Source organism: Chrysemys picta, chromosome 3, assembly GCF_011386835.1.
Source record: "Chrysemys picta bellii isolate R12L10 chromosome 3, ASM1138683v2, whole genome shotgun sequence".
Classification (NCBI taxonomy): domain Eukaryota; kingdom Metazoa; phylum Chordata; order Testudines; family Emydidae; genus Chrysemys; species Chrysemys picta.
Genome location: NC_088793.1, coordinates 205764256 through 205782521, shown reverse-complemented (window position 1 = coordinate 205782521; position 18266 = coordinate 205764256). Strand labels below are relative to the sequence as shown.

Below are 18266 nucleotides of genomic sequence, written 5' to 3'. Positions count from 1 at the left end.
GGGAAATATGGAAGAATTAGGGTGATCAGAGTGTTCATCCCTCAACATTCTCATCACTGTCTGAGAGATCATCGTGAATCTTGCTAACGGCACGAACAAAGCTATGTAATGTTGTTGAAAGAATGGCCACACAGGTCAAGGATTAAAAGTCCTACACAAAAAAGGGTTCTGGCCACAAGGACACCAGAATGTAGGGAAAGCCCATGTGATGACTCATAGCTGATCTCAAAATGTTCCTGTACCCCTAGAAGTAGAAGGGATTTCACAGAATGGAGAATTGTGTCAAATGAGCCTCTAAGCTTCTCAGCTTATGGAAGAAGCTAACTAGCTCTTTGATCCATCTGTTGCAGCTACAGATGCTAACCCAGACAGCTCTTGGTTCTTTCTAGGCCTCAGGACAGAGACTTCCCACCAACATCTGAGAAATAAGGCAGAATTTGCAGGGGAATTGGGCCCATTTAAGCTTATCCAAATATCCTGAATTTAAATCGGGCAGAGTAACGGGTGCAGGCTTCAGACCTGACACCCACGGGGCAGTCTGCCCAGTCTACTTGGCACCCTCAGGAAAGGGCAATCAAGCACTTGTGAAATGTTCATATCAGAGGGAGTCCCCCGCAATCAAATCCTCCTTGGACTGGTACCAGTTCTTTGGTTTCTTAGTCACAGCTCCAAGGCCTAGTGCTGAGAAAACTCTTTTCTCTTGAGAGCAGCTAAAGGAGGCTGCTAAACGTGTGAGAGAATGTTTGCCCTATCTGAATCAGATACAGCAGAACCCCTAAACTGAGGATTGAGTTCATAAAACAGAATATCTCAATTACAGTAGGTGCAGAAGTTGCATTACATGGCTTTCTTCTTGTCCTTCAGACTACTGCAAACAATCTCCAATGCACTGAAGGCATTGGAATGTGAAGGAATGTTGACCTGCTCTTCATAAACATCACTTCCCCTCAGTCATTCCTCTGCCTTCCCCATGGGAAAAATGGTTCATATAACTGGTTGTTTGTAAGATTGGTGTTCAGAAAAGATTCTACTGTAGTCAATACTCGGGCAGTCTAGGCATAACACAGTGCTTTAGAACGATACCTTTCAGAAGCCTTCAAGTCTGTGGAAGGTCACAGAACTGACAATAACTTCAGATCAAAACTGACTTGGAAATGACAAGCACTATTGAGGAAGGTTTTAAATCTAAAGAACTCACTCGAGAGACTTGAAATAAAACCACATCTGACAAGCTCAGGTTTTTATTTTTTGCAATGCAAAGTCTTTGCGCTGTTGTCTCAGATCCATTAGGGTACTGGCATAAACCCAATTCAGATGGAACAGCAATTGGGGATAGGATATTTCTTGATGCAATGGGCATGCTGATCTTTGAGCAGTATGATGCTCTCGTCTTAAAATCAGATTTATTTATTTTAAAACCTGAGTGTGCTGACTCTCAATAACTGTGAGAAATGACTGGACTAACTAACACTGAACTGCAGTAAACACCCCGATAGGAATGAGGGAGTAAAACACCCTCTTAAAAGGAAGCTGTGCAATTGCTAAACAGCTACCCACTAGTAAGCCAAAAAATGACAATGATAAACTAAAGGAACTCTGTCCAAAAGACAGCTACAATGTAGCTTGTGAAGGCACAGTGCAATATTTCACCTGTAAATCATTGTTGTTAGAAGAACTATGGGTGGTTGTGGGATCGACATGTTTGCAAATTCAGACCTGTGATTGGGTGCTTACAAGGTCCCAGTAGATATTGCTCTTTTTGATAGTTCTGAGATGCAGTGCCAGGGTGAAATTCCCACAAGTGGAGACAGACATAGGCAGTTCTCAAAGGAAAACTAAGGTTTAACTTTGCACAGTACATGTATCATGCAAAGGGTGAAATTCTGCTGTCAGTATATATTACCTAAAACATACAACATTTACTTCATTAATAGCCTTCATAAAACTGCAGCACTCCAAAGCAGGGCAGAGAAAGTAGAAAGGTGTTGGTCCCTGTGAAGCTCCAAAACCTTGCAGGACAGTTACTGGTTGGAGGAGCTGAGCATCCTACTTCACTATTTAGTCCTGCAGGACAGGGAGACGCAGAGAGATTTGGGGCCATGCAAAGCAGGCTCCAAAAAGCAACAGAAGCGGAGGACCTTGTGGGGCTCAGAAAACAGCCCCTGGGCTGTGGATGTTGGCAGAACAGGCAGATCCCCCTGCTTTTGTAATGTATTGAAATTTGTATGTTTTTAATATTTTGAATTTGTTTTGAGGTGCAGATCCCATGATCTAATACAGCATAGTACAACTGAACGCAAAACCTGAAATCTATTAAAGTAAGTTCATGGAGGATATGGCCATTGATGGCTATTAACCAAGATGACCAGGGATGCAATCCCACGATTGAGTGTCCCTAAACCTCTGACTGCCTGAAGCTGGGAGTGGACAACAGGGGATGGATCACTCGATGAGTGCCTGTTCTGGTCACTCCCTCTGGGGCACCAGGCGTTGGCCACTGTCAGAAGACAGGACACTGGGCTAGATGGATCTTTGGTCTGACCCAGTCTGGCAATTCTTATGTTCTTATATGTTAGAACCCAAAAAGAGAAAAGTTTTGGAGCTATATGAGCACCTGTGAAATATAAGCTTATCCTGAGAGAAAATACTGGTAAACTCAGAAACAAAGTTTTATTACTCCTCAGGAAAGAGAGACAAAGAACATATGCAAGGAAAGGGCTAAGGGGAAAAAATAAGGAGACTAAAAGAAGCCAAAAAAGAATCACAGAAGGATGAAGTACTAGTGAGAAAATACCCTTAAGAAATAAGAGGAAGAAAACATATATATTACTCTTTTATTTTAACAGACCATGTCTGGTACCGTTCATACCTGTCAGATCCAAGAAGCCTGAATATTCTCGTACTGTCAGAAATTTCCTGTGTGATCTATTTAATGAAAACATACAATAATTATTCATGTAGCAAGTGCAGTTATTTTTGACCAATGTATAATAAAATTTATTGTAGCTAGAGAAAGGAATTAATGCTCACTGAATTAACCAATTTAGGGTAATTGCCAGTCTAAGTTGGTCAGAATCTGAGAATTCTTTAAATCTGTCCCTTTAAACAAGGGCCAAAAGAAAGGACCATTTTCCAGAACTTTCTGCCAGATTATGCAAAATATGAAGCTGAGGGCACGTCTTCACTACCCGCCGGATCGGCGGGTAGCAATCGATCTATTGGGGATCGACTTATCGCGTCTAGTGAAGACGCGATAAAATCGATCCCCGATGGCTCTGCCGTCGACTCCGGAAATCCACCGCGGCAAGAGGTGGAAGCGGAGTCGACGGCGGCGCGGCAGCGGTCGACTCGCCGCCGTCCTCACAGCCAGGTAAGTCGACCTAAAATACACAACTTCAGCTACGCTATTCACGTAGCTGAAGTTGCGTATCTTAGGTCGACCCCCCCACTCCCGTAGTGTAGACCTAGCCTTAGTCACTTTAACTGGAGGTTCTTCGAGATGTGTGGTCCCTGTCTGCATTCCACAGGAGGGTACACATGTGAACAGGCTCGAAAGAAAGCCCATGTGCAGAGATTCTAACAAGCTGTATCTATGGGACCACACACAAACAGTAGATCTCCTCGTGCTCCTGAGTGAGGGTATAAGAGGCCCTCTTGGGTCAACACCCCCTCAGTTCCTTTTCTTACCACAGATTCAACGAGATCGAAAGGAGAGGGGATAGAGGGTGGGTAGTGAAATACAGACAGGGACCACACCTCTGGAAGAATGTCCAGTCACAGTACGTAACCTCCATTTCTTCTATGAGTGGTGGTCCCTGTATTTATTCCACACACGAGTGATCGGCAAACAGTGCTCAGACTGGAAGGGCATGTTACTGCAGATGCCAGTAACTTTTTCCTCGGGTAGATGGACTTGCGCTAGCTCTGACCATGCTAGCATACCAAAAATAGCAATGCAGCTGCAGTGGCTAATGGCCCAAGTACACTCTCGCCCACCCCGGGTATGGATTTGGGCAGCTAGCCCAAAACACTGCTCATGTAGCTGCGTCTACACTGCTATTTTCAGCACACAAACTCAATCAAAGCTAGCCCAGGTATGTCTATCCAACCTGGAAATTACACCCCCAGTTGGAGTACACGCGTGTGACGGGTTGGATCACAGAAACCCCCTGGGAGCTGCCACCCGATGTGCCAAGACTACTTCTACCCCTGCCTTCCCTGCCAGCTGGGGGGGTGGGGGGGGGTAAACTCATAAATTTGGGTTTAGACCCCATTGGGAGTTGGGCATCTGAGTGTTAAAGACAGGAACACTTCTGTTAGCTGCTTTCAGGTAAACCTGCAGCTTTGGGGCAAGTAATTCAGACCCTGGTCTGTGCTGGAGCAGACGGGAGGGTCTGGCTCAGCAGGACAGGGTGCTGGGGCCCTGAGCTGGCAGGGGCAGAAATAGTCTTGGCACATTGGGTGGCAGCTCCCAGGGGGTTTCTGTGATCCAACCTGTCACAACGCGTATTCACAGAGGGAACTGTAAGCCTGCCTTCCTAGCTAGTGGTACGACACTACCTTGTGGCAAGAATGTCATTTTGAAGTCTGAGGTTTGCCACAGGGATTCAGATGGATTGTAGGGAATAGAGCTATGCCTACAGAGCCTGATCCAAAGCCCACTGAAGTCAATGTAGATCTTTCCAATGATTTCAGGCAGCTTTCGCTAAGGCTCATTATGCCGTGGAGATCAAGACCAATACCGCTAACCAAAACAGTGCAAAGAGAGAACAGAAAGCATGGAAAACATGTACTGGACAACAGCACTATTAAACAAAACCATACTGCTATTTCAAAAACAAATGATGGGAGTACAATAAAATCTGTTAAATATATAACCACGGTAAACAGAAAATTTAATAGTCCAACATGTATTTGCTTTACAGGGTGCCAACACTTACAAATAGATTTTTTTGTGTTGCAGAGAAATCGTACTATTGTAATAAGCTTTTATTTAGGTGAGCACCAGGGCACTGCATAAAACCGCTGGTGCATCAGTCTATGAGGTCAACTGGAAAAAAAAACCCGTCAAAATATACTCCCAAATTCACCAGCTAATTCTAGTTCAGCCTGTGTGTGTCATTTACAAATTTCTACCTACTTCTGGGAATAGAAACAATTCTTCCCTAGCTTCTTTCTCAGCCTCAAGGAGTAGCAGCTTGAATAGTTTTTGAAGGTTAATTTATTTATTTGCATTTAGGACTTATTGGGAGAAAGTTAATTCAAAGTAGTAAATTCTGCATTTAGTTCTAACAGTCATTCTTGCCCATTGTAGCAGTAAACCCAAAATGTAGGTCAAGTTCCTGTGAAAGTTCTGTCTCCTCAACTCACACATCTCTCCCTATTAGTCAACAGTTTTACTGCTCCACTAGAAGGCAGCAACGATGAGAGGTCATGGCTATGGTGACTTTTTAAGTAGCTAAAAACAATCCCATTCTGAGATTCAAATGTCAGAGCAGAGAACTTGAGCTGATGATGTGTTCAGAGTGACCTGTGTTGCTAAGCAGATGGGCTTGCTATGTTTTGCACCAGTTAGAGCTTTGTCATCGTATGTGGGTTCATTCCTAGATACGATCTGTAAGTATCACTAGAAGGTAATGAATGTATGGATCAACATGGCCAAGGTCGGTGTCTGATAGGATCAGGTGTAGTGTTCTGGGCAGCTGCAGATTAAAATTTTTAACAACTGTGGCTATTTGGGTATCTAACAGCAGTGAAAAGTCAAACAGACCCCAAATTTGCAGACCAACTTACCCTGAGGGTAGAAAGAAAGAAGCAAAGGCAGCAAGTTTTCATCAGAGTGCATAATTCATTAACTCGCCTGACTGAAGTTATAACATATTATAAAGGCACATTTACAGTCATGAAATAAAGAACACTCTGCCAAGGGCTCAAAGGGTGGCTTTATGAGTTGTGCTAAAACTAAATTGAGGTCCCATCCCAGAAGTGGGTCCTTTACAGATGGATAAAGATTTGAAAATCCTTTTGTAATTTTTTGACCATACTACTGTATGTGGAAATACTGATTTATTATCTCTCAGCACATGATATGCTGATATAGCTGCTAAATCAACCTTCAGCAAAGAATCTGAAATACCTTCAGTCTTTAAATGCAGTAAGTATTCCAAAATACACCAAAGCCAGTTCCGAACCTTCAGGTTTGTTCTGTATCCAACTCACAAACCACGATAATTTAAATTGGTATCATCTTCTGGTCAATTGTTTTCTAGAGTTAATGAGCACTTGAGACACATCTAAAGGATAAGCTCTTTCAAGGTCCATTAAAGTCCAACAGCCCATGCTGGCAGGGGCAGAGATAGGGGATCTGGAAGAATGATCTTGCTCTGCTACTGCAACACTAGAGCCAGTAATACTGGGAGCATCTTGTAAAATCCCAAGTAGGTTCATGTACCACTCCTGTCTGAGCCACACCAGAGCAACTAAAGCCATTTTTGCCCTAACCTGTATTATTTCCTTCACTACTTTCTGTATCAATGGAAAGGGGGGAACCTTTCCCCAATTCAGTATAAATGAGTCTAATATGGACTGCACATCCTTTTCTGCCCTTGTCCAGAACCGACGACTCTGTGTTGTGACAGGATATCCTCAATTGCTGAAGACCTTGTGTATCATTTCCTCTTTTACCAACCACTCATGTAACTGTATTGTGTCTCTCTGCTCAGTTAGTCTGTCCAGTTGTCCTTTGCGGATAGTCGCAGGGCTACTGGATAAACATTGTGCTGTAGGCACCAATCCCATAGCCTGATTGCTTCATTGCATAATTATGATGAATAAGCCCCTCCCTGCTTGTTGACAGAACACATGACATTTATATTGTCCATTACCACCTGAACTACCTTCCCTTCAATATGAGGAAGAAAAGATCTGAGAACCAGATGAATCACACTCAGCTCCAATATGTATAGCTGTAGTCTCCTTTCCTGGGAGTTCCAATGTCCCCTGAAGCACAACGTAGTTTAGATGGGATGCACCCAAAGTGAATGTCAATGACAGGGCTGGACGACTGAATAACATCCCTCTTAAAACATTTGTCCTCTGAGACCACAAAGTCAAAGAACATAGTGAGTTTTGTGCATATCGTCCATACCAGGGCTGTAATTTACTGCCAACCAGGCCCGCAATCAGATTACCCTGATGGTCCGCATGCGGCCCGCGGTCTGCAGGTTGCCCACCACTGGTCTAAAGGTTCCATATTCAGGAGTAAATCCTGCTGTAGGAGGCTGAAACCTAGACAAGGCCTCTGGTTGTCTAGCTCTATCCTGGCCCTCTGGTTGTTAATACAACCTCAAATATGTTACTGATATGATCAGCAATATCCCTGGAACCAGCAAGTGAAGCATCACAAACAAAGGTAGTTTTACTCAGAGAGCCTGAAAGGAAGGGAAGATTCCTGAGCTAAATGAGGTATTACTTCCATACTATCTCTCTTCAGATGTAAAAAGAAGAACAGGAGTACTTGTGGCACCTTAGAGACTAACAAATTTATTAGAGCATAAGCTTTCGTGGACTACAGCCCACTTCTTTGGATCCAATTCTTCAGATGTAGGAACCTTAGTGAAGACATTTGACAATCTTTTTTCCTTTCCATAGAGGGTCTTTCCCAGGGATCCAGACCATTGTCCATTCCAATGGGATGAATTTCTGCTACTACTGTATCCATATTTTGCAGTTCCGATAATGGCTGCGTCTTCAACACTGTCTTTGGATCCAGCAGAATTAACGGATCCACAAATTGAGATCTCCGTTTAGATCCCTCTCTTTGGACTGCTTTCATTTTTAGTCTGGGAACCAAAGTAGACAAATCCCAGTCTGACAGACCCAATGTCGAATAATCCATATGGGATCTGGCCTGCTAACAGTGGTCATCTTCTCTCTAGTCATAGTCTTCAAAACCACTACAGATGGATCAGATGGCTTTTCTCATGGTGTAGCCTTTGTCTCAGAGGCCAGTGCCGATGGCACCTTGCAGGTTTTTGTCAATGAATCCTATGTCCCGAGCACCAAATGTGCTGTAGGCACATGAGAATTTCAGTGCCAATTCTGAGTCTTCATAAGCACCTTAGATTTAGCAGCCATTGAACTTGGAGCTGACTTGTTTTTTGCCTTATGTTCTGAGCTCTGGGATACCTCATATCCAACAGGTCTGTCCTTACATGCTGTAGGAATTAACGTACTGCAGACAGAGCATCTGGATAAAGAATGTCCCTCACCAAGACATGCCAGACATCTTACATGGAAGTACAATGCAAGAAACACTGCCAGAAAAGAAGCACATCTTTTAAAGCCCAATCTTCTGTTCGTCAGATCCATGACTAACACTAACTCAGCTAAAAAATTAATTATCATTAATACATAATTATAATAATCCAATATAATAAACTACACTAATCATTATCAATTGCACTTTTAGGAGAAAAGCTCAAGATCAAAGAGATCCGAAAAGGGTTGCTTCCATCTGATGCAGTGGTTGGAAGGAACTGAGGTAGGCAGATAGTACCATGCTCCCTTTTATAGCCATGCCCTCAGAAGGTTAGGGAACGCTGATGAGAGATACAGGATGGGGTGCATGAACACTCCTATGGACACTCTTTGGAGAGAGTTCCAGCATATAGGCTGCAGAGGCCAGCACAATCCAGGAGTAAAAATATGCAGAAGGCACTCAAAGAATTAAAAAGAGTCTGATGAATTGTACAGAATACATGTTTGGCAGCTCACAAAGACAAACCAAACATCAGTCAAAAAAGTAACAGCATTTTTTCAGCATGGTCACTCATTGGATATTCTACATAAATAATGTGACTAATGAAATGGAAGATCTAAGTTTGATATGATTTAAGTATATAGATAATAAACTGTATTTAAAGGTGACTTGCTCACTCTCTCCACTGATGTTTACTATTTGGTAATAGGAACCTGAATTTCCTAACACTTAATGCTAAAGTTGAACGCATGAGCACCCAGTTGTTGGGAAATCCCAGCTGCTGGTGTTAATAACTAGGGGTATTGAAGTGATTCTTGGAATAGATATTCAGATGCTTTTGGCTAAACGTTTCCCCAGTATCCATTCCAAACGGAATACTCAAGTCAGTAGCATTGTGTACTCCTTATATTTTGCTGCAGCAGCATGGTTAACTTTGTTATTCTTTTCTGCCTCTTCTTATGTTAGGAACAACACGGGTGGTGTCAGCTCCTGGGACCTGTAGCATGTGAACTCAGCTGTCTCTTTTCATGATTGAGAGAGGCGAGAAGGCACTATTCTCCCCAGGCCATGCAGCTTTTCTTTTCAAGGCTGGAGGGGTAGAAGTTTCACTGCCTTTTCAAAGCACACACAGCTCATTTAACAGAGGTGAATTCCTGGTCTGTGCTAATTCATCTTTTTGGACCGGATTCTCCACTGCTTTTCTCCCCACATGGCCATTTACACTTGTGAGTGTATAACACTACCACACCAGAATGTAAGGCCACCGATATACCTAATGTAGATTCCACAATATTCCACTAAGGATGAATCTGCGCCTTGGCATTCTGTTCTTTGGAACAGTAAACTAAGGTCCATTTGTTTTCTGTGAGGGGTTTCAACATTTAAAGGTTAGTCTTGGGATGACAAGCTGAATTCTTCTGGTTTATCCTGAAATTTAGATATTGTTGAAACTTAAATGCTTAAATGCTTAAAATATCTAGCTGTTCTGTCCAACAAAGAATCCTATTTAAACTTATTCAATTCAATAAAGCAATATTCATTTACTCTTATTCTTGTTGCATTCTAACTGAATTAGGAGCAAAAAAAATTGTGGGGAAGATATTGCACTCACCTCATTTGACCTAAAACTCCTTCCTTGCATTCCATGCTTCCAGAAAGCTAAAACACTGTCTTGTAGGCAAACTAGAAGGAAAAGAACACTTGAGTTAATTTTGGTGACAACCCCAATTTATTCTTTCAAGGCAAAAAATATTTATTACCTTCCTATCATGGCAATTTTACATTCTGTCTGTAGACATTTTATAATTACACCAATTCCCTCACAAAAGATCCCAAAACGTTTCACCAGAATGACTTAACCCACCTCAAGCTGGTCAAAAAAGGGCTTTACAAACACTGTTCGTTAATATGAGCCCTGTGTTATTTGTAAAATATTAATTCATTTTCTCAAAGAGTTTAAATCTTTAGAAAATGTGCAAGATTTCCAGGCATTGGAACTTTACAAAAACTTGCATTCTATCTTTTCCTCCCAAATTCAAGAAAACAGCTGAAAATAGTCTACAATTAAAACCTTTTTATTTTTACCCTCCTCTTCCCATCCCCTCCCCTCATTTTCTTTATTGTCTTAAAAAAAGGCAGTTATATCATAGGTTCCAACTGTCTTTTAAATTACATTAAATGCTAATTACAGAAGCAGCAAAGTAGCTTTTTAAAAGAGAGTTGTATAAATCTACTGGGTAATAGTATATTAAGGATTTAAAATTCATTTTCTAGAGACAGAATGACTTTCTTTTTTACCTTAACAGCCACTCAATGCTCACTGACAGAGGGCCACTATCATGTAACTCATATCAGGCCTGACACACTCACTAATTCCAACACACTGTGGTAATAATATGGATCCAAAAGGTATCTTGTAAGATATCATATGTAAACGGGTAAAACGCCGGTCATGAATATCACTGTGCAATGTATGCACTGGTTGTGTATAAAGAATTGAGTGTGCGCTGGAAATATGTTCTTAAAATGAGTTTTGGAGGCAGTGTATAAATCAAGCCTGTCAGACAAAGAAATGTGGATTCCCTTGTCTGACTGGCTTGATTACAGGCATAGGACAATAAAAGTACATTTACATACAAGGTAAACAACGCAATGACGCTAACAAGCAAGGGAGGAAACAGCGTAGAAAGTACTCCAGAGACAGAGTCTGCAAATCCAGGAAGTCTTCCTAGTTCTGGAAGCAAAGACAATGGACTCTAAGTAATATAAGGGGAGGAAAAAGGCACTTAGGCCCTGTCTACACTTAAAATGCTACAAGGATAGGCGCTACCTACGCCAACACCAGCAAAGATAATCCACCCCCCTGAGGCCCCTGACCGATATACTTAAACCAACCTAATTTTCTAGTGTAGAACAGGCCTTATTTATCAATCATTTAAGGGACAAAACAGGCCAGAGCTCTTGGAATCTGTGAAAGGTGGATCCTTGAACAATGGGGGGGGTTGAAGTCTCTGGGAACTGACTATAGAAATTGACTGAGACCAAGACTGTAATCTATTAAGATTCAGATACTAGAAAGTGTGTTTTATTTTGTTTGTAACCATACCTATCTTTTTTCCTCTTGCTTAGTATCACTTAAATCTTTGTTCTTTATTAATATATGTATTCTTGTTTTATTACAAAACCCTCTCAGTGCTGTATATTAAACTGAAGCGAGAGTCTTCAGCTAACCTAACAGGTGGGATGGGTCTCCAAGCCGGGCTCCAGTCTGAGCCTGAGCATCTCCAGTACCTTTTTAGTCTGCAGCCTGAACCCCATGATCCCGAGTCAATTGGCCCAGGCTCTGGGACTCTGTGCCATGGGTTTTCTCTTCCAGTGTAGACATACCCATAGAGCCTTGAGGAGTTTGCCGGTGAGTTAGAAAGACAGGTGTGGTAGGAAGCTGACATCCGGTCTAATCTCCAGCAAAGCTCACTCTTGCTGAAGCAGAGAGGTAACAGTGGCTTGTAGTTCTGAGCGTCATGAACAGAATACCACAATAATGTGAAGTGCATTTTCAGTTCCCAAAGGTGGGAATGAAGTGTGTAAAATCAGTGCATCCATTATGAGAGTAGAAGAATTCCAAATTGTCAAGCTATTGTGGAACAAATTCTACGTGACTTTCCTTGATTAAATTCTGCCGGAATCTGATAGAACTAATTATAAGAGAGACTGATGGTAGCATTATTGCCAGGCAACATATCATCCACGTGTCACCAAAATGATTTGTGGCAGACATGGCACAACATGCGGTCTCAATAAAAATCCCCAGAGATCTTCCAAGGGGTACACATTTTATCTGTGTGTTACCACAGTAGGCTTTTGATAGAAACAAGAAAAAAAAATGGTACAGTGCTTTCATGAACACCATGATGATGCAGAGAAGTGAGGAAGTTGCACTACTCCACTATGCCATAACTATACTAATAATATCTAGGTCTTATATAGCGGCTTTCGTCCATAGATCTCATTGCAGTTTACATAGGAGAGTATCGTTATCCCCATTAAAGATGGGTTAACTGAGGCACAAAGCGGTGAAGTGACTTGCCCAAGGTCACCAAGAACCCTAATCTCCGGAGTCTCAGTCCAATACACTAGGCCACACTGCCTTCAACTAAGGAGTTAAATTTATTTTCATGAGACAGCGATGTGCCATATACATTTAACAAGGGATTTACAAATTTAGTAAGAAAATAGAGGCTAGTTAGCAATGAATTTTAGTTCACACTTCCTGCATTTGCAGTGTTGAGACTGAAGTAAACAAATGAACTGCATGCATAAATGAAAAGAACGAATTAGCAACAGGAATAATTCACAATGAGTTTGAGTGGCCTGAGTACAGACTTTCTGTAGAGACAGAGGGTCATAACATTACCAGACCATTTAGCCTAATCGGAGGGAATTCTGAGGTTACTCTTCCATTCTGGTCCCTCTTTTGGAAGCCTATCAGTCCATTGAATGCTCAGCCCAACTCGTCACCACACAATAAAACATAGGAATTGATACATTTCACGTCAGCAAAGTCTTGAAAATTACTATCTTTAGCATTGAGTGCCAAATTAAACGAGCTACACCAAGTTGAGTCCAAAACCACACTCACCTATTGATTCAATCTGGAAATCAAACGTGAGCTCTGATGACAGTTTTCGGCTAGATTTTAATCTGCCTTGTAGATTTACTATTTTTATACAGCCTAGAGAATAAACAAGAGGTGTCACTTAGCCATTGCTCTCAAACAAGTGACCTAATTTGAATATGTATATTTGGTTCATAACTAAAACTTACAATCCAGACACACTAAAATGGTATCTCTTTCCAGCTGTGTTAAATGTACAACGCTCGCCTGCGTAGTGTCTATAACAAAAATAATTACAGTTAATTTATATACAACACAAATTACCATCACATTTGAATGTGGAGATTCTGAAGTTCAAAAGGACTTAAGGAACTGTTGTATTTTCATCTACAGAAAGATTTTCTTACCAGTGAAATTTCTCTTCTCTTAAAAAGGCATGTCCACTTACCCAACTTGTTGTCTGTGATGGAGGCAAATGAAGCTGTAATATTAAAGTATTAATATTACAAAGGAAACTTGTGTTTAAGTTGCTGTCCACCGTCAGCTCTGTCTTTCAGTATTTTTGCTTTCCATAAAATATACGTGTTTCAGATTATTTCCTCCAGATGTGTTGGTTTGCATTTTTCCAACTGGAATCCTGTTCTAATTTTTCTGCCATTGTTTCTAAATCTTGCTAGGACTTTTGGACTGTTCTCAGTCCTTGCTACTGTTTGCAACTTCTCCTTCATCTTCAGATTGTATATGCTATTTACAAATTGTTAATGAAGACAGTTTGAACAAAGGAGTGAGAGAGTAACCTTTCTTCCACATTAGAGCTGCAGTGGTCTCCATCACAGCAAATGGGGGAGATCTGACCCACAACCTCAGATCAGTGGACATGCCAACTCAAAAGACAAAATATAATTTCTTTTAGCAAGATATGATAAAAAGCAACTCTTGCTAATTTGGTATCTATATCACAGCATTCTAGGAACCTTTCATACAACCAAGTGAGAAACTAATTCAGTTTCTATTAAAGATGAGAAATTAAAACATGTTACATAAAACACTAAAAGCAGCTACAAATCACTCGTAATTAAGAACATTTTAGCCCCATTTAAAAAAAAAATAAGTCAAATCCTTGGTCCTGCATAAGATAAAAATATGAAAGAACTCCACATATGGGACAGTAGAAATGTGCTCACTGAGGCAGTCTCCTGACCTGGTTACTTTTGAGTTCAAATTTGAGATTTAGATTTTTTATCACAACTTTCACTGCAATCTGGATCGGCATCTGAACCAAAGTGGTGAAAAACTGGTCTTAGAATATTTCTGCCATTTCTATCCCCTCAGCCTGGCTCTCTGACTCACTCTTGGATTCTGGGATCGGGGCCCATTATTTTCAGTATTATTAATAATTGGTAATACTTAGCTCCTATATAGTTGAGAAGCACAATACAATTTTATTGTAAATACTTTCCTCTTTTACTCTTGTACAGACAAATTGTACTCTGATCCCAAAGGATACTCCCCTATTTTTGTATTAACACTCCACCTGCAAAAGTCTCATCAAAGCAACTGTCCCTTCGGCTGGGTGAGCCGTGACTTCTCCTCCAGTGAACTGCAGTCACCCTTAAACAGCTGAAGGAGTCACTACAGCGAGTCAAGACATTATCCACCCCCCACCCCCCCCATTATCCGCTTCTGTGAGGCCTGGAATTCATCCCTGCACATGAGTTAAACCAGGGATCGGCAACCTTTCAGAAGTGGTGTGCCGAGTCTTCATTTATTCACTCTGATTTAAGGTTTCGTGTGCCAGTAACACATTAACATTTTTAGAAGGTCTCTTTCTATAAGTCTATAATATATAACTAAACTATTGTTGTATGTAAAGTAAATAAGGTTTTTAAAATGCTTAAGAAGCTTCATTTAAAATTAAATTAAAATGCAGAGCCCCCCAGAGCGGTGGCCAGGACCTGGGCACTGTGAGTGCCACTGAAAATCAGCTCGCATGCCATAGCTTGCCTACCCCTGAGTTAAACCATTAATGATTCAGCCTAGACCAAGGGCTTGTCTACACTTACCTGAGGATCACGCTGCGGCGATTGATGCATTGGCGGTCGATTTCGTGGGTCTAGTGAAGACTCGCTAAATCGACCGCCAATCGCTCTCCTGTCAACTCCTGTACTCCACCTGATTGAGAAGAGTAAGGGGAATCGACGGGAGAGGGTCTCCTGTCAACGTTGCGTAGTGTGGACCCCGCGGAAAGTAGATCTAAACTATGTCGATTTGAGTTACGCTGTTCATGTAACTCAAATTGCATAGTTTAGATCGACTTTTCCCTTTAGTGTAGAAATGGCCAAAAAAGATTTTAAAACAGTAATAATATCTGTGTAAAATCAAATTAAATGGTGGAAAGAAATGTGCAGTTCAAAGTATGAGAGTATTTTCATGGGCAATTTTTCTAGTTATGGAATAGAGAGCAAAAGAGTACCAGTTCAACAATATTAAAATCTATTCTTTCATATTTCTAAAGATTTTTTTCATCTAAAGCATTCTCACATCTAATGAAAAATGGGGAAAATACATAACAGTGCGTCACAGCCTTTCGTGGCAACAAGCCTGGGATGACATGATAACCAGAACCCACCGTGGTACTGTCTTTGATGTCAGTGTTGGAGGAGGCTGGGAACTTCATTTTCTATTTCCTGCCTTTGCCCCCTTGATGATGAGAGGGGCAGAGGCAGGAAATAATCCTCTCTAATTTTTTGGACAAAGAACTCCATTCTTTGCCTTCTACCCATGTAGGGAACATGGTAGGCTGAGAGGCTGCTGTGTTCTCGGTGCTGGTCAGGCACTGGGTACTCTTACTTGAGAGTGCGGAGAGCAGAACTGAGAGCTACTGAAAACGTAATACATACCATTCTCCCTGTGACTGAGCTGCCAGAACCAGAGGGATGGGGGAAAGAAATTAAAAGAGCTACCTCTTCACCACCACCACCCCCGGGTGTGTGTTCTTTGCCATTTCATAGGAATTGAGTTGGCTCTGCCTAAGACCACACACAGTGAAGCAATATGTCACGTGGGAGTCTCACTCACACACCATCAGGCATAATTGTCTCTGGAGAAAAATGCACTTTCAGAGCCAATAATTTGGCCTGTCAGTCACAAGAAAGTGTATGCATTTTCTGACTCATGATCATCAAACAAATGGAGCAAAGACAATTATTTTGTAGCATATCATTTAAACATTTCCAAACAAATGCCAAATATATAAAATAATAATCATTTGGTGTAAGCTATTTAACCGCCACATACTGTATACTTTTCTCTCTTCTCAAAGAGTTTTTGACTGTGTTCTCAATGTCCTGTCAGCAGAGGACAGGGGAGACTGATTTAACCATGTGGTTTAAAGTACTGCCAATATAATAAGGAAAAACGACCTGCCAACAATACAGATGCACCAGAAGGACATACAAATGACTAAAAAATAATTCTAATGAGGATAGGTGCAGTAATTCAGAGAAGTGTTAAACTGTCTAAGTTAAAAAACAAAGGATATTAAGAAGGGAATAAAGATTTTACATTTACAGAGACATATCATTGATGCAGACAATACTGAAATAACACTGAATACAAAGGGTACATTTTTAAAGAGTTGCTTTTCAGTGTTCTACTTTCATCGACTATATTAGGAGCTACATAACCCCATGTACCAATCTGAAAATGGACCTCAACGTTCACACACACAAATATTACAGTATTAACTGGCCATACACTGCAGCACTACCACTGCTAACAGTCATTTGTGTAGTTGCACTTCTATATACATCAGAAGTTTTTCAGATATTCATTTAAGCAGCAAGAAAATCAGCAGAAATCTTTCTAGTGAAAATAGCATTTTTTAGTGAGCTCCAAAGGATCGTATCAGTGAGGTTTGTGCAAAAGTAATGAGGGATGGCAACTTACAAGCTCACCACAGATCAATGGGAGTGCACCATATTACCTTCTGCTCTAGCCACAGGGATGACTAAAGCCCTGAGACAGAGCAACTTACTGCTTCTGCATTGTGGGGCTGGGACCGGTTTTCAAGGGGGGAGGGGGGGAGCAATCCAGAAAGGTGTCTCTCCACCACCCAATTTTCATCTTAAGAGTTTCTGCTGCTGCCTCTGTGCACTAGCTCCTCATCCAAATGGCACTCACGCCAGCCATGAGGAACAAAAATAAGTGCTGGCTTCCGGATGCAGACTACAGGGCACATATGCCTTCCCTCCTCTCGATCTTCATGGGAAGAGAAAGGGGCAAGTACTTCCTTCTCAGCAACCCTAAGGTAACTGCCATCTTGAAATCTGCTCCCTGCATTTGGCCCACAACATCTCATACCAACTGCCTGAGAAGAAGGCGGTCAGCCTGAAATTCTATTAAAATCCATTAAAAACACTATGTCAAGAGAACAATGAAGTTGCAAAGTGAAGCACACAATTCAAGAAAGGCCTAACTTACGGAAACACAAGCAACTTTTATTCTGTCCCCTGTGCGTTACACTCAAACATTCCAAAAAAACCTCACTCCGTCAAAAATTTTAGCCTGGAAGGTGAAAGTCAGAGAGAGTTATGGACAACTGGGAGTCCACTTTACATGGAAAACCCAATGTAACTAATTATGGGACATTGTGTCATTTCCATAATGGAAACTATGGAACCTAGCCATTACTAGTGCTCTAATTATAATAAAGTAAGATAGCAAATAATTTGGGAATCCAATCATAATGCACAAACCTGTTTCTGTAAACCATGAAGAGGTAGAATTTGGGTTGACAGTCTCAAACTTCACCACCTGGTTGAAGTCTCTCCCTCTACTGACACCAACACAAACTAAGGGGAATTCTTGTTCAGGTACTACCAGCATTTCAAACAATCTCAGTGGACAAGGTACAGGGAAATCTATGTGCTAGATTAAGAAACAAAAAAATGGTTAGATAAAGGCAAACAAGTTACAAAGCAAACAATTTAGTACACATCACGATTAGTCATCTCAACAGCATGGTAAGTTGGATAAAGTCGTTTTGCCATTCATCGTTAGCACGCTTATGTAACATCAAGCTCATTTCCTGGGATCCTAGTACTTGGCAGATGAGGGAAAATCTGATTTATGAAGATTTAGGTTCTTCACAAGGATTTTGTTATTAATATCCAGAATCTGAACGTTCACCATCATTTTTCTTATGGCTGCTTGCAGGAGAGAGCCCAGATCCTCTGAGTGACATCACCAGTTGGGGCGGTTTAAAACTTTTGTTTCCCCTAGCTCACCAGACTTTGGGTGCTGCCTATCCAAGAAACATGAAGCACTGTGGCCTCAGTCCGGCTGATGTCAGCTGGGAATAACAACTATTTGATTTTGGGGCACCCAAAG

General features: G+C 41.4%; 1 protein-coding gene across 6 annotated transcripts in view; it reads right to left on the bottom strand.

Annotated features, from left to right (window-relative positions):
* MAP4K3 (mitogen-activated protein kinase kinase kinase kinase 3) overlaps window positions 1–18266 on the bottom strand; it is a 126249-nt gene that overhangs the window by 2975 nt on the left and 105008 nt on the right. For all 6 annotated transcript variants that reach the window (XM_005311264.5, XM_005311265.5, XM_065589852.1 and 3 more), the window contains 5 exons: window positions 17633–17804; window positions 13085–13153; window positions 12900–12992; window positions 9873–9943; window positions 2870–2925 (listed from right to left, as the gene is read on the bottom strand). In XM_005311264.5, the coding sequence (XP_005311321.1) occupies window positions 2870–2925; window positions 9873–9943; window positions 12900–12992; window positions 13085–13153; window positions 17633–17804 (461 nt within the window). The remainder of the gene's footprint in view (window positions 1–2869; window positions 2926–9872; window positions 9944–12899; window positions 12993–13084; window positions 13154–17632; window positions 17805–18266) is intronic.